This window comes from Colletotrichum abscissum, assembly GCF_030869225.1.
Source record: "Colletotrichum abscissum strain IMI 504890 chromosome Unknown Scaffold_42.1, whole genome shotgun sequence".
Classification (NCBI taxonomy): domain Eukaryota; kingdom Fungi; phylum Ascomycota; class Sordariomycetes; order Glomerellales; family Glomerellaceae; genus Colletotrichum; species Colletotrichum abscissum.
In genome coordinates, this window is record NW_026850343.1 from 361910 (window position 1) to 377966 (window position 16057).

Consider the following 16057-nt stretch of genomic DNA (forward strand, 5'->3'; position numbering starts at 1 on the left):
ATAAATAGCGCTCCTTTTTTTATAAATATATTATCCTTTTTTATTATTAAGAAGCGCACTTCTAATTATAGTTTTAATAGGATATTACTAAGCTCCGTAGTATCGTTTACTAAATAAATAAAAACCGGAGGTTATATAAGAACTATATTAGCTTTTATATAGAGGACTTCTTTAACTTACGCCCCCGGTTTTTTTTTATACTTATTATAGTTATTTATAATTAATTTCTTATTGCGCTACCCGTTTTTATACTTTAGGTCGTTAACTTAATAGTTATTTTAGCTTTTACGCCCCTCGCTACCCCTATTACTCTTAGTTTTATAAACTTCGAAATATATAAAATACGTTTTTTAGTGCGCGTACTAACCCTCTTTTTTAGCAATATTATACTCCTAGTAATTACGTACTTCGTAAACTAAGAGTTTAAATAGTAAGTATAAGCCCGGGTTTTATTTTTATATACGTATATTTTACGGGGTAAGGTTATTTTAAAAGTTTAGGCCTTTAGGCTATAAGAGGTTTTTATTTTATTTATTTTAGGCTTCTAGGCCGTACTCTAGGTTCTATTTATTATTTACTTTTAGGTATTAAGTTTTTTTAGGCATGGCCTAAATTAATTATTTTTAACTATTTTAGTTATTTATAATAGCTTTTTACGTATTATAAAGGTTAAGAAGTGTGCGGAAATGTTCGAACTTAGTTCGTAAAAAGTTTTTAGTAAGTCTATTTATTAGTATATCTTTTATTAATATATAAATAACTTCGAAGCTACTTCTAGCGTGCTCTTATCTTAGCTATATATTTTATATATCGATATAGTAAAATTAAGTAACTATTCTTTCTCCTTTTTTTATAACGAGTCGAATTATTTACTAATTATCGTAATTAACTAACTATACTTTTCCTAAGTTAAGGGTAATATCTTTAAAAAGGCGCTTTAGAGCTATAGTCTTTTTTATAGTTTCTTTAAAATAAAGAAGCTTAGCTTTAGTAATTAACGTCGTAACCGTTACCTAGCGTATTAATTTTTATTAAATTAAGCCGCTAAAAAAGAATATTATATATCCCTAAAATAATCGTCGTATTATTTCGTTATTTATAAAGCTAATATCTCTAACTAGAAATAATAATTACGTACTCGGTATACTACTATAGTAGAGCGTAAAATATCTTATTATATAGAGATATTAGATATAATAGTTAATTATTTTAATATAAGTTGCGCTTAGGTTAGTTAAGAACCGTAATAATTATAAGTAAGTAAAAGTAATATCTAGTTTAATTATAATAGTTATATAAAGCATATTCCTAACCTTTTCTTAATAGCTTTTTATTTTCTCTTTTATTACCTACCCCTTATTTAGTTTAAACTCTTCTTAAAGAAGAGGGGTAGCTAAATATAGTAAATTTATAAAATTAAAGTGCTTAATAACTCGCTTAATATATATATTATAAATAAAGTAAACTTTATAAGTAATATAGTTTTATAAAATCCGTACTCTAAAAAAATAATTAATTAGTCTATTCTTTTTAAAATTAATATATTCTTTTATATTATTAACAATCCCCTAAGCCGCTTTTTAGTCGTTTTAATAATATAAAATAATAAAGTTATCGATATAGAATACTAATATTACTTTTCTATCTATAGTTTAGTAAATATAAATCTCCTTATAACTATATATTATATTTATATTACGAAGTATAAAGGTAAAAGTTTAGAACTAAAGAATTAATAAGTCTTAGAAGCTATATAGAGCGCGTTAAAGTTTACTTACTTTATTAATAACTTTATATCCCTCTAGGAATTTAATAATTACTAACTTCTCGCTCTTAAGAAGCGCATTAAGGAATACGTTAATAATATTATATTAGTCTATTTTAAAGTTAAATTAGGTAGTTATTACTATTATAAGCCTAAAGGCTTTTATAACGAGCGTCGAAGCGTACGTATTTTATAAGGGGTTAAGTAGTTATATATCCCCCCTTATATATATACGTACCTTTACCTCGCTAACTTTATTATTAATATTATACTTATAAGTATATACCTATTTTAATAAAAATAAGATCCCTTATTTAGGATTATAGTCGACCTCTTTTTATATACTAATATCCCTTAGCTTTTTTATTTCTATATTTATAATATCCTTAAGTAGCTTTTATAGTTACAGTAGGAGATATTTAATATTACTAAACTTTTTTAGTAGGCTCTAGAAGTTAATTTTAGTAAGTCGTAGTTTCTAAACTCCTCTAGAGCGCTCTAAGTAGGTCCTATAAACTACTTTTTTTATTACTTAATAAAGTATTATATATCCTATACTATTTTCTTTTATAGCTTTTTATTAATTAAGTATAAAAATAAAAAAAAAGTAGTCCTAGAGACGGTTATAGTAATTACCGTTTTTTATATTTAAATATAAGAGCGTTATAAAAATATTATTATTAAAGCGTTATAGAAGTTTGCGGGCCCGGTTTAAGCGTTTAGGACTTAATAGAGCTTTACTTAGTACTTAATAAAGTAGTTTTTATAAGCTCTATTCTTATATAATAATAAAAGTTTATTATAAGGGTTCCTTATTAACGTTAACTTTAGTATTAAGAATTATTTTTTTATAATTAGTACTTTATTTACTGCGTACTCTAGCGTTTTATTAAGAGCTATTAAAAATTAAAAGCTTAAGAACCTCTATAATATATATAAGCGCTTATAGAGAGGATTATAAACTGCGCAGAGCTATTTATAACCTAGTTATTATATCCCCTTTTTTACTCTTACTCCCGAGCTTACGTAAAGGGGTTATTTTAAAGGTTAGTAATAATAATAAGACTATATTAGCTTCTTTAGCCTTATTAACCGTACCCTAGAGTACGTTTATTAATTATTTAGTATCCTAAATAATTAAAAATTTAATAATAATACTATCTTCGATTATAGAGTTATTTTAAGTACTAGCATTTCCGAAATCTAAATTTACTTCCTTAAGTACTTAAACTAGCTTATTATTAATATTAAAGAGTTTTTATATTTCTTAAATTATTAGATTTACTTACTTACTTACAATAGCTTACTCTTCGTATACGGGATTATAAAAAACTTTTTTATTAAACTTAATATTTTTTATAATAAATACTTACTCGAGCGCGGGTACTTAGACTTTATATAAATTATGCGTTTTTAGTATATATCTAATTAGGTATTTTATATACTCGCGGGGAAGTATTTTAAACTCTTTTTAATATATACCCCTTTTATAATCCTTATAAAGAGGGTATGCTTAGTAACTATATATATAGAAACTATTAAGATATGGGGTAACTAGTTTAGAATCCCGTATTTAATAACCCGTCTATTATTAGCGTTAATACCGCTTTTATTAGTTAATTTCTATTATAATAGGCAAATCTTTTTTATTAACCTCCCGTAGGGTAATATTATAGATAAAGATTACTATTAGTACTATTTTGTTTTATAAATTCGTAGGGAGGTTTATAAAAAGGCGTATTTTATAAGCTTTAGTAATTACGAGTTAACTTATTTTTTTAGCGTTATTTACGGGTTTTTTTATATATAGAGGTAGAAGTTTTATTTTAATTCTTAGCTCGTTATACTACGTTTTATATACGTATTTAACGTTTATAATTAGGAGGGCGGTTTTATTATTATTTTTAAAAAAGTAGATTAAAGTCCCTTTTTAATAACGAATCGCTACCTCGAGGCTCTATAATATAAAAAGTACTTCCTCTTCTATTTTAGTTTTTAAAAAGAACCCCCTAAGCTACTTATTATATTCGTTAGAAGCTATAAGTATATATTATCGTTTACTTAGAGATAGTTTAAAGTAGAAAAGATCTTAGTATATACGGTACTATAGCCGTAAGGCTCTTTTTAAAAGTAGCCCTCTTAAGATTATTATTTTAGTTTTAAATAATATATATACTTTATACTTAACTTATAATAGAGGTTTAATATATATACCTTAAGTTTTATATAATAATTAATAAAGAGTATTAGGTCTTAGATAACCTATTCTAAAGTACTAGAGGAGCGCGCTATTAAACCTCTTACGGGTACGTTAATATAAATAATAGAATTTTCTATAGCTAACTAGTAATATAATACTAACTAAGCTTTATAGGATATACTTAAAGTTTATAAAAGAAGGATAAGATTAGAAGAGCTTATATTCGAAGAAGATTAGATTATTCTTTTAAATAAGCTACTTTTTAATAGTACTTTTATAAAGCGTTCTCTATTATAAAGTATAATCTAAACCGTAATATTAAAGTACGCTTTTATTTAGTAGAGTTTTTAAGACTATATTAATATAAAATCCCTTAATATAAGCGACGTTTTAGAGCTTTAAATTATAAATTCCCTTTTTTTTAGGTCCGTTTAAAACGCCCTTTATAATACGAGTATTACGTATAGTAATAAGTAGTATAATAGTTCTTAATTTAATATAATTATTATCGCTTAATAATACGTAACTCTTAGGTTTAAATAGGCTCTTATCGTTAATTAAATATATTACTTTATAGCTATTTATTACCGTGCTCTAAGAAAGGAGGTAAGTGCTATTTATAAGAGTACTAAAGATTGCGTTTATTTCTAAGTCTTAACTCTTTATAAATATAATAACTACGTAGCCTTCGTCCTAGTCTATTAATAAGCTCGCTATAAATTAGTTAGAGGATCTTTTTAAAAACCTAAGTTTCTTAAGGGTACTATCGTTCTTTAGCTAACTAGCTTTCTTAAGCTTACTGTAAAATAATTTCTATTTACTTAATTTAATAGCGGCGAGGACTTTTTCTATATAGCTCCTTAATATTCATATTAATAACTTACTAACGTTTTAGCTTATAAATACTTATTCTAATTTTCGGTATATTATAGGGCGCTACGGGTATACGTAATTATAAAAGTATATAACGTTACCCTTATTATTTACGTCGTTAACTAAGTTAGAGCGTTTAGTAAAAGTAAAATAAGCCCCTTTTTAACTTAAAAATCGTTTAGTATATACGTCCTAGGTTACTAAGCTAAATATATATATAATCTCCTCGAGGGTCCTTATATACGTTCCGAAGGCTATTAATTTACTAAAGGTTTTATATATACGTTAGCTTTATATAAAGTTAAGTCTAGACTTAACTATAACTAAGAAGTTAAGTATAGCGATCTTTTTATTAATTTTTAGAATATTATACGTTTTAGCTCGGAAGTAAGTAGACTATTACTCCTTATACTAGCGTTAAGGGTTAATTCCGGTTCTTATTTTATTAAGGGCTTATTAATATTCTTTTCGAATTATATTCTTTATTACTAGTTCGGGGGGCGTAAATTCTTATTTTAGATATTTAACGATTTACTATATACTAAACTTAGTACTATTCTTAGTAGCTTTTTAGAATGCGTATTTATATAGTATAGCGTTAACTAATTTTATTAACTACTAAGTAAAGACTTTAATATACGTATTAATAGTATTATATTTATGAGCTATAAGTTACTTATATTTAGCGTTAAGCTCTTATTATTTTTAAATATTCTTAAGTATATAGATCCTTTTTATAAATATAGTATAAGGATAGATTTATTTACGTAAAGTAAGTAGTATAGTTAGTTTTATAAAAAGAAACCCGGCTTAGTCTTATAGGTTATTTATACTCAAAGAAGTTAAAAAGTTCGTACTAGAAGTTATATTTAAAAGCTATTAATAGAGGATTTTTTAGTTTTTTTAATCGTTTTTAAACGTTTTATAACGGGCTTAGTAAGCTCGTAGTTCTTTTTTATTACGGGTTATAATTAATTATCTAAATTTAGAGGGCGAAGTAAGTATTATAAAGGGGTTAAGGAATACGTTAAAGTTTAGAGCGTCTAAGTTAACGTATTTCTAAACCCCGATGCTCTTATTTATAATACGAAGTACGTTAAACTATTTAATTTAATTATTATAACTAGTTAATTTAGCTTAGGCTAAAATAGGTATAAGTAAGTCGGTTATTTTAAAAAAATTATAAAAATCGTATTAATAAGTACGTTATCGTAATATAAAGTCTTAATTAAGAGCTAGGCTTATAATTATTATAAGTTATAGTACGTAGTAATAAGTATACGGAGTATAATAAAAGTAGCTTAATTATTAAAATAGAAATAGATAAAAGGAAAAGGTCTATATATACGATATTTAAGATAGATATATGATTTAGTACGTAACGGGTACTTCGTAAGGTGCGATTACTATCCCTATTACGTGACATCCTGTAAGCTTAAAGTAAAACTAGAAGGAAAAGTTTGCCCTTAATTGTCCGCACCTGAAGTCGATAGTTCGGTTGTCAAATCAAAAGTCAAAGTCGGTCGACTTTGTTAGCGAGCAATTGTCTCAGCGCCGCTTTGTGAACCAAAGCAAACCAAACCCAATTCCGAGATTGTCGCTGAGCCTTTCTGGGCCGGAAACAATGTTTTAGTGAGCTTTTCGTGGCTTTCGGAGGCTCGGACCCCCCCAGAGATCAGCGGATTCGCGGGTTGCTTGGCAAGGGTTGCCGATGATCATCATTTGAGACCACAGCCAAATCCCGAATTGGATGTTACCCTCTTCACGAGATCATAATCCAGAAGGTTTCGTAGGTCAGAGGCGGTGAACTTAAAACAATAGTCCTGTGATGGTCGCGATGCAGGGCGACAGGTCGTTCCAAGGCTCGTTGGATCACCAACTTGAGTTGCTGACTCTTTGACCCCCTTTTAGGGCATTCAGCTGTTGCCGCGGCTCGGTCCCGGACTTTCCAACCCAATTTGCCGGGACAATTTCCCTTTCCTCGGGTACTAAAATCAGCCAGCCATTTTGAAAGATTATCTCTTCCTCTCGGTGTGGCTGATCAGATAGATCTAACGTCGCAAGCAGAGATTGCAGGAGACTGGGCGAGGAGGAAGTCGGGAGCATGCGGCGCTAAGTGAAAGTGCCGGCAGAGATTGTCATCGAAAATGGCGTTGCGATGAAGACAGCCCAGGAGTCCAGGACTCAGGAGGCAGATGAGAGATGCCGCACGGACAAACCGACATCACCAGGGGAAATTCAGACAGCCCACATTGTTTGGTCTCATGCGTGCGCCAAAGTCGTCTGAATTTCTCATCCCGCTGGCTGGCTGCTGTCTTGCATTCGCTGGACGATGATGCGACCCCTGGCTTCATGTTGCGGGGGATGAGAGACTGGGGGGTCGCTTTCATCCTCTACAATCTCCTCCATCGAGTATAACCAATGGCTTTAACCCCCTTTTCGTGGCCATTATAGCATTGCAAGAAGGATTTTGGCTCATCCCCCCGGCCGATACGATGATGATATGGGCGGAATTGCCGACATAGCTCTCCGCAAGGGAGCGCGAGGCGCGAGGTCGTGTTTTACACCAGAATTGTCTCTACGTGTATCAAGTTGCCGATCCATCCGCGGCAAGGGTGGGGCTAGGTCATTCAAGCAGGTAAGTCTTACCGATTGGAAAGACGAGAAGAGAAAAAAACCAGTGTTTTGATCTTCTTCCTTTGGGAGATCGGCGGATGAATTCGGGGATCAGCCGCATGGGAACCGAAGAATGTGAGGTCGCGTGCGAATGCGGGAGACGAGACAAAACCACACAAGCCTTTCTTGCATTCTCAAGTTGATGGAAACAATGAGCTTCCCGTGCCTTGGCAAGACACGGGAGTGTCAAGCTGGTTGGGACCTCTCTAAACACCAAGACTTGGCTTCTAAGTTTCTTTGCTTCTTCAATCTTAGGTGGTCCGCTCAACTTCTTCAACGTTGATATTCCCTTTTTTGGATGATGCGTGTCACCGCCCCGACACTCGATCGCCAGTACGCCAGTGCCATTTTGAGCCCCGGAGGAGCCCGACCACTTACGAAGCCTACCGCCGAGTCTCACTCTTCGAAATGTCTGAGAGCATGCCATCTCAAGGAGAAGCCTGCACAGAGTTCTGGGCATGACAGATGGCAGGTGACAGATGACACCAGACGCGAGCGCCGTCCAATCCTCCCCTCGTGTAATGCGTTGCACCTTCGTTTTCATCATCGCCTTCAGCTTCATCCCATCTCGAATGCATGTGTCAGCGCAACGCTCACCACTGACAGCCACATCAGCCGCAAGTGGCGGACGCGAACCAGGCACGCAGGGAGATCCTATCCTTGGCAAGTGAAACATCAAGCGTTCGGGCCTATCACGGCGTGGTCGCTGCAGCGGTGACCCACGTCCAGACGGGCCCAAGACGGGTTTCACAAAGCTTTTCAGTCTTCTTTTCCCCTTCTTTTCAGGGGAGATGGCTGCGCGGTGGCCGCGGCCGACATGCTAGGCGGCGGCGACCCGAGTCGGTTATGCCAGCCGACGGTGACTGTGCCTTTGTCGGTGATGCTCTCGGTTCGGTTGGGCGCGTGGTGCAGCCGCCGTGAGTAGCGGGGGCAGATCAAGATGGAGTATCCTTGAGGTAGATCTGTTTGGCTGACTGAGTTCAGCGACGCATACGTTTACATGTCGGGAAAAACTCTGTGAAATGCGCACAAGTTGGTTCGAGTTCTTCGCATGCTCGCAACTGAATTACGTCAAACGAGTCGTGGCGATGGAAAACCTCCCGATGCAATCGACCGAAGATGTGCCTTTCGCGGTGTCGCTATCTCCATGTTTCTAAGTCCGAGTGACACACCCAAGTGAGTGAGGGCGGGAGAGAGGCTTTGCTCCTCAACACTCAGACCTGCAGTTGTCAGGTCAAGTCGTATAGGAGCGAAGTGTTATGCCCTGTCAGTGTCAAAGTCATCCAATGAGTTACTCCTTATGTCGGGCGTCATTATCGATGTCGTCCAATGTTGGCCGAATCTGCGGACATTGGCCGACACCCGGTCGCTATTGAAGCCTTACACCGAATATTGTTGCCCCCCGCCCCACCACACGTTGGACGTCGCGAAGGGAGGTGAAGGTGTCGCGACGTTTCACCTGCTTCAGACATCGATGGGGCTGCTCGTCTCGTTCCTGGATTTTTACTGCATTGGGATAGGGTCGCGTTTGGGACGACGTCTGGCTAGCGAACGCAGTCCCAAGCCATGGCCATCACCAACTCAAACCCATACGAACAATAGCCGCGGAGATTCACCGTACGCCTTTGGGGCCTCCCTGTACTGCTGTTTCGCAGACTTTCTACATCATGGACGTCGAGGTCTGGAGAGTCAAGTATAAAGTCTAATGATCGTCCGCCTCTAGGTTGTGGTTTCCGCTTCTCAATTCAGCAGCTTCACTTCTTCGTTTGTATTCCATTCTCATCTCATCGCCGATTGATTCGCGCGGATTTAAACTTATTTCCAACTCTTTCACTTCTATTCAGAACCTTTTTTCCAATCTAATCCGGCTCGGATCCGAATCATCGCTTTAATCAAGTTACCCATACTTCAAAATCCCCACAACTCTCTCAAAATGGTTTCCAAGACGATCATCTTCGCTCTCGCAGCAGCTACTTCTGTTGCCGCACACGGCAAGGTTGCACAGGTCACTGGTGATCTCGGTGGCAACGGCACTGCTCTCGCTATTCAGGGTGGCGTTGTTCCCGGCCCCGGCCCCAACCGCAAGGTAAGTTCACGAACCCATCATAGCCAAAGCACCCAGGAGCCCAGAGGACTGACTTGTTCCAACTCAATCAGACTGAGCTCGACACCACTGTCTTCAAGAGCAAGAACATCATGACGGACGGCATGGGCAAGACCACCGGCGGCGGCAAGGTCCAGGCTGCCGATATCTCCCAGGCCATGGCTCTGTCCGGCGATACCCTCCCTCAGGTCTCCTCCACTGGCGGCAGCATCTCCGGCACCTTCCACGTCGTCACCACCGACGGTGCCGGTCCTCTCCGCGCCGTTCTCGACCCCACCGGTACCGGCGCGTTTTCCCAGGGCACTGAGCTCACTGTCACTCAGCAAGTTCCCGGCAAGAACGGTAACATCAGACCCAATGGCCAGGTTCCTGGCGGCAAGCGTTCCCTCTGGGAGCGGGCCATGAGCGTCATCGAAAAGCGTGCTTCCAACGTCAACAAGGACTTCGTAAGTAGCACTGTAATCCACGTTGAACTACCTTTCACTAACACAACTTCCCTCAGCCCATGGCCTTCTCCGTGCCCGCCGGCACCACCTGTACTGGTACCATGGGTGGCCAGAGCAACGTCTGCTTGGTCAAGATTGCCAACAGCAACGGCGCCGGCCCCTTCGGAGGCGTTGTGCCCATCCAGATTGCCCCTGGTGGTGCCGCCACCAACTCTACCCCGGCCGCTGCTCCGGCCGCCAAGCGCGAGGTCGAGTTCCAGGCATAAGATGTGATCACCATCGATGCTCGTATACGGCTTCGGGGATTGGAACACGAATCTTGTTGTTCAAGGCCCCTGGTGGGCAGCGTTTAAGATTGCTGAAAGGGTGTAAGCTGCAATTAGTTAGCCAGTAGCTCTAGTCTAGTGACCCCATCATTCTTCTTTGAGGATCACCCTCAACCTTTTGAAATTTATATTCATATTTCATCTTCCTAAAATCTCAAATGTCTTGGAGAGTCGTTGTGAATGGTTAACTTTGTTATGTGCTGCAGCTACTCATCGTCGCCGCATAAGAATAGAAATAATCCCATAATGTACGTGGAACAAGACCATCCACGATCCAATAAATGGAGAATAATGCACATTAGTCCTTCAATGCATGAAGAAGAGCGATCACGAAACAGGACGGTAGGTTTTGCTAGTTGTGCATCGATATAGAGTAATCTTGTCCTGACGTTAGACTGAAAGGAGAAACACCAACAATGTCTCCTAACTACCTCACTTTTCTACAACTAGGCATAACTTCCACAGTCCTCGCCTCCAGTGTCAGATACTTTAATAGTAGCTTCTCATGGCATCTTTGTATGACTCCCCACCTTTGAGATGGAGGTCGAAGCTGTTCTGGACGTCCAGGACCTGCGAGATATGCTCCATACCAAGCGGCTCACCCTTGTTGACGGCCAGGGCCTGGGCGGTCCGGACAGTGTTCTTGATCTGGCGACCATTGAGATCATGTTTCGCAAGACTTTCATAGTCATCTTCAGTGAAAGGCTTGAGGTCAATCTTCTCGAGAACACGGACCCGCTCTACGAAGATCTTGAAGATGGCCTTTTTAGCCTTCTGTGTGAGACTATCGTAACGCAAAGCAATGTGAATACGTGATTGGAATGCATCATCAAAGGTCTGTAAGATTGTGAGCAACGAGTAGATACGGATAATCGATGGGTGAGAGTGACGTCGCGTGACTTACCTCGACTCGGTTGGTTGTCAAAAACAAGATGCCCTGGAAATACTCGAGCTGGCGCAAAAAGATACTAACCAATGCGTTGCGTGAGATCTCGTGGAGATTTCTCTTTTCGAGAAACACATCGGCCTCGTCGAGAAGGAGGATGGCGCCCCAGGCGTGGCAGATGTCGAGGATCTTCTGCAACTCCGTCTCCAAGTATCGAGAGTCAGTGCCTAGCTCCCCGGCAGAAACCATGTACAAGGGACACTTGAGAAGCTCGCTGATGCCTTCGGCTGTGAGCGTTTTACCAGTTCCAGGCGGTCCGTGGAGTACAGCTGGCAGAATGTCAATGAGGAGATATCAATCATTATGGGAGAAAAGGAGGACTCACCGACAAGACCTTTGCCCTTGCCTTGGATGACATCGTCAATGCTCTCGGCAGCATGGTACTTGTGCGACTCGACGAGAGCCTGCCAATATGTAAGCCGTTTTCTTCTCACCACCTCCAAGTATGGAATTGCTTACCTTGACAATGTCTTTCTGCTTCGGCTCAAGCACCAAAGACTCATACGCGCCATCATTCCACTGGATGCCATTGACTCCGGAGACGGTAAACTCAAGCCAGAGCTTCTCGGAGAAGGAGAATCCCAACACAACAGAAGATGCAATAAGGTAATCCTCGTCAGAGAACTCCAGAGCCTTCTTCGTCTTGCCACTATCCTCCTCCTCGTTGGACTCCTCACCGGTCTTAGCTTCGTCGACGCGCTCCAGCGGTTTCTCCTGTACAGCAGAGTCTTCGACCATGGATTTGGGAATTCGGAGCATGCGAATCTTACCCTTGGCATCGCGAACAACCTTTGTGGCCATCTTCCCGCAGCCCGCATCGTCGTCACTACCACATGCGTTCTCCGAGGTTGAATCGTCATTCTCGCACAGCTTCTCGTCGTCATCAGAATCCTCCGAGTCAGAGAGAATGTCGTGGTCCTTGGGCCTGACGGCAGAGACTTGATAGTTCGGGTTGATCCTGCGGTGGACAGAGGGGTCGACCATGATGCGTCCGTTGATGTTGACCTTGATGATGCTCTTCTTTTTCTTGTAGTACGCCAAGCCATGGTGGCTTCGGTAATGCACACCGCCGAGGTTGACGAATTTCTTGCCACGCTCGATAAGGGCAGCCTTGATCCCTTCCTCCTCCTTATGGTAGTCAAGAGGGAAGGCGTTGAGGCTACTGATCTTTCGAGCGCCTCGAAACTCCGGGATCTCCTCACAGAGGCTCCCATACCCGAATTGTTTTCCATCATACTCCAAGTACTGAAAGACGGTTAGTGCTGTACATTAAGGAATGAAAGATGTTCTTGAAGAGAACTGACCTTGCCGTCAAGAAGGTAGAACTCTCCCTTTGTCATGCTGCACATCTTCTCCGCCTGCTCCACCTTGAAGACTCGAGGCTCATCGGAGGAGCCGTACGTGGTGGTGTAGATGAGGGTGTTGGGTTTGAAAAGAGCCCAGAGAAGATCGAAGGTGATGAGGCCATTCTCCAGCATGGGGTAGAGGCTAATAAATGGTAAGCAATGGCTTCTCAATATGATCGAGGGTTGAACTTGTACCTCTTCTTGACTTCGGCATAGTCCTTGTCAAGATACTTGAGAAGCACTTTGAGATGCTGGCGCTTGTTTTCGATGTCCTTTCTGAACTTCTTGCGCTTTTTCTTGTTCAAGTCCGTGGTCGAAATCTTGCTCAACGCCTTGCGGTACTTTCGTAAGTCTTCTAAGTACCTGGAGGGTTCAGTTAGCTTCACAAGAAAATCCACATTGGGTGGTTGGAACTCACAAGAATACCATGTTGGGATTCAGCTTGGGAGTCTCATCGACCAGGCTGATTCCTTTGATGTTGCCAATCACCTCTTGAAGACACTCGCGCAAGACCTTGCTTTTGACATCGAGGTAGGTGGTCTGGTACTTGCCTTCCCAGTCAAAGGTACGCCTGACTTGCAGCACATATCCGTCGTACTGCGAGTTCGAAGTGGTCGCCGATGTCTCCTGAAGTCTGTAGTTGTGAATCGTGGTGTCCCAGACCTGATCAACTCGCTTGAAGTCCAGCTTGGAGGATCTCTTCTTTGGAGGCGCAGGCGGTGGAGGAAACTTCCCACGCTTTGCGAATTTGTTGCTAGTCATGGAAGAGCCGTGATTGAGGCCAGCATTACCGAGACTGTTGCTTTTTGGATAGAGCGGGGCGCCAGCCTGCATCTGTTTGAAGAGTGCCAATTGATGAGGTGTCATTGCGACCCTGGTAACACCACCGACTTTTCCAGGCGCATCATCATCCGAATCTTCGACAGTTTCGGAAGAATCGGAGTCAGAGGAAGAGGAAGAGGAGGATGGAGTGCGTTTCCGAAGTGACTTGTACTTTTGCTTCTTCGAGGATCGGCCATTCTTGCCTTTGCCGCTGGATTTCTTCTTAGACTTGCCGTGCTCCCTCTCACTATCACTTTCGGACGATTCAGAAGAACTGTCTTCCGAATCGAAAGAATTCTCTCCAGCCTCAGAGTCTCTGTCGTCAGTCAAATCATCGGATGAGTCATCAGTGTCTAGGTTGGCTGTTTTCTTGTGCTTCTTGGCCTTCTTGAGCTGCTTCTTTGACTTAGTCTTCGCAGCCTTTTTCTTATCCTTCTTGGCCGCTTTCGCGCTCTTGGATGCCTTGCCTAGTGAAGATGAAGCCGGAGCGACGACAACCGTTGTAGAGTCTTTGCTTGCATCCATGTCGGCGATAGCAGGATCAGCTAGCGTATTGTCGGATTGCCGGTCGTTCAGGCCTTGATCCGCGGATGCCATACCGATGAAGCCTGGTGAGGGGTTGATGACGTGTTGATGTGTGGCTCGGTAGGAATTGACAGTAGATGAGGTGGTGGAAGGAGTGAGAAAATTCTCTACAGCGGAGAGAGACTTTATATGCAATTAGAATTGGCGACGGTACTCTTGGCCTGAGACTTTCGAATGATTCTTTGTGGAAATGCTGCCTGCTGGGGCAGGTAGTGGGGGAGGTGAATTTGCTGCTCGTTCTTTCGCCCTGGGATGGTATTCACCTTTGACACGTATGTTTGAGAGGAATAAAGATTATTTTCATGAGGCGGTGCAAAATCGGGTTACTTTCTTTCCATGAACCTTAGCTCAGAGAAAATGACGATAGAGTATCGAAGCGCTCAGCAGCACCTAGGAGCATTTCAATCGAGGCTTCCTTGCTGGCTTTGAGCCGCAATCGGGTGACTCGTCTCTTTATGTTATCACTGCATCCTTGCGAAATATGGGTGACTGTATGACAGCCTTCTGCTACTTTAGTCTACCTATCTGTTGGAGGAAAGCACTGGACCATGCAGGTAATTTGTGTGCACTATCCTGTTGGTTCCGCCAACCCCTATCTACCTTTCTCTGATCGACAAGGCAAACACATGACACCCACCACGTTGGCCTAGAGCCGCTGTCAGCTTTATGGCCGCTTTCCTTGATTACATAGCTGGAAAATCCAAGAGATTAATTCTAGGCATCATCATCATGACTCCGACTTGGTTAGAGGCTCATAGCAATTGCCGTCCACCCGTTCATATTCGGAATCATCCTGCCGCGCTTTATGTTCAAGGTGCGATACAAATTACTGAGGCTGGCAAGAAGCCTCACTACGGCAGTATTCTGCGGCCAACAAAGAATGCCTTCAGCCAGTCCATGGATACCTAGTGGTGTCCACACCTGTCCGCCCTTCTTACGTATTCTCTGTGCTACCTAGGTATGAGTCGAAAATCAAAAGTAATTCGTCAGATGTATCATGTTACTCTTATGCATCGTGCTGATTCGTGTCATTTGGGTGATGCGTACAAAGTCTGCCTCGCCAGCAAGCTATGCCTAGAAACATAGCGGTTCGTCTTCATCCTGCCTAAAATTGTCTCGGGCAGCGGATGCGGCCAGAATCAGCAACCCCACCGGCCATGTGGCCGAAGCGAACCGTTTGTACAGCTTAAATCAGCCCCATAATCCCAAGGAAATGAACCAAGGGGCCTTCATTCGCTTGAAAATGAGGCTGTAAACGCAAACCGTTTGCTGTTCAAAGCGGACGAATGCCTTATCTGCCTAATTTCGCTCTTCCTTGACTTCAGTGCTTTTTCCACATCACCCGATGAGAAATCGATCCGGGCCACTGGATCTCCGCATTTTGTGTGACCTCTCCACTAAGACTTTTGTTCTGGGTGTCCTGCATGTACATGCATATTTGGAGGGCGCGGGGCGACATGCAAACGAATGGCAGACAGCAGTGCCAAGTTGCTTAGCCCCGACGTTGGAAGAGTGAGGCGCCCTGCCCGCGAATAGGAGTTCATCGTCCTTGTGTGATTGTGGCTGGAAGACGCAATCTTTGACGCGAGGAAGCAGATGATATCCCTATTGGCCATAAGTAAGAAGAAGGCAGGTCTTCTGGGCTCGATGCTTGACATCTCGGGGTATCGTTTCTGATACTGCTTGAACCGGCATCGGCCCCACCTCCCGGCTGTTGCCGAGCAGTGGGGTGTGCTCGGAGATACCGGGCCATGCCGACTGCGGAGATCAAATCAATTTTCTCGGTCGTGAAATATCAACGGATTCAAAAACTTATAGAGGGACTGGTCGGCCGAACACGAGAGTGACCTATCTGATTGAAGGCTCGGCGCTTACAATTCTCATGTTGATGGGGCGATTCCCCGCGTTTCACAGAGTTGAAGATGGCCCCACGAAATCCTTCGGCGGGGAAAGTCGCCGAAAGTCCCG

The 16057-nt window shown here is 41.2% G+C and overlaps 2 protein-coding genes across 2 annotated transcripts; one reads left to right on the forward strand and one right to left on the reverse strand.

The window, feature by feature from the left end:
* Nucleotides 1–9348: 9348 nt before the first annotated feature.
* Nucleotides 9349–10330, forward strand: CABS01_13116 (uncharacterized protein; the record flags this gene model as incomplete). The annotated part of the gene is made up of 3 exons (XM_060546462.1): nucleotides 9349–9600; nucleotides 9672–10064; nucleotides 10121–10330. Coding segments are annotated over 3 exons (855 nt in total), but the record flags the coding sequence as incomplete, so codon positions are not given.
* Nucleotides 10331–10879: 549 nt separating this feature from the next.
* On the reverse strand, nucleotides 10880–14101 carry CABS01_13117 (ATPase; the record flags this gene model as incomplete). The annotated part of the gene is made up of 7 exons (XM_060546463.1): nucleotides 10880–11227; nucleotides 11295–11605; nucleotides 11662–11740; nucleotides 11796–12581; nucleotides 12641–12824; nucleotides 12878–13045; nucleotides 13101–14101. The coding sequence occupies 7 exons, from the start codon at nucleotides 14099–14101 to the stop codon at nucleotides 10880–10882; spliced, it is 2877 nt and encodes a 958-aa protein (XP_060395361.1).
* Between the last annotated feature and the right edge of the window lie 1956 nt (nucleotides 14102–16057).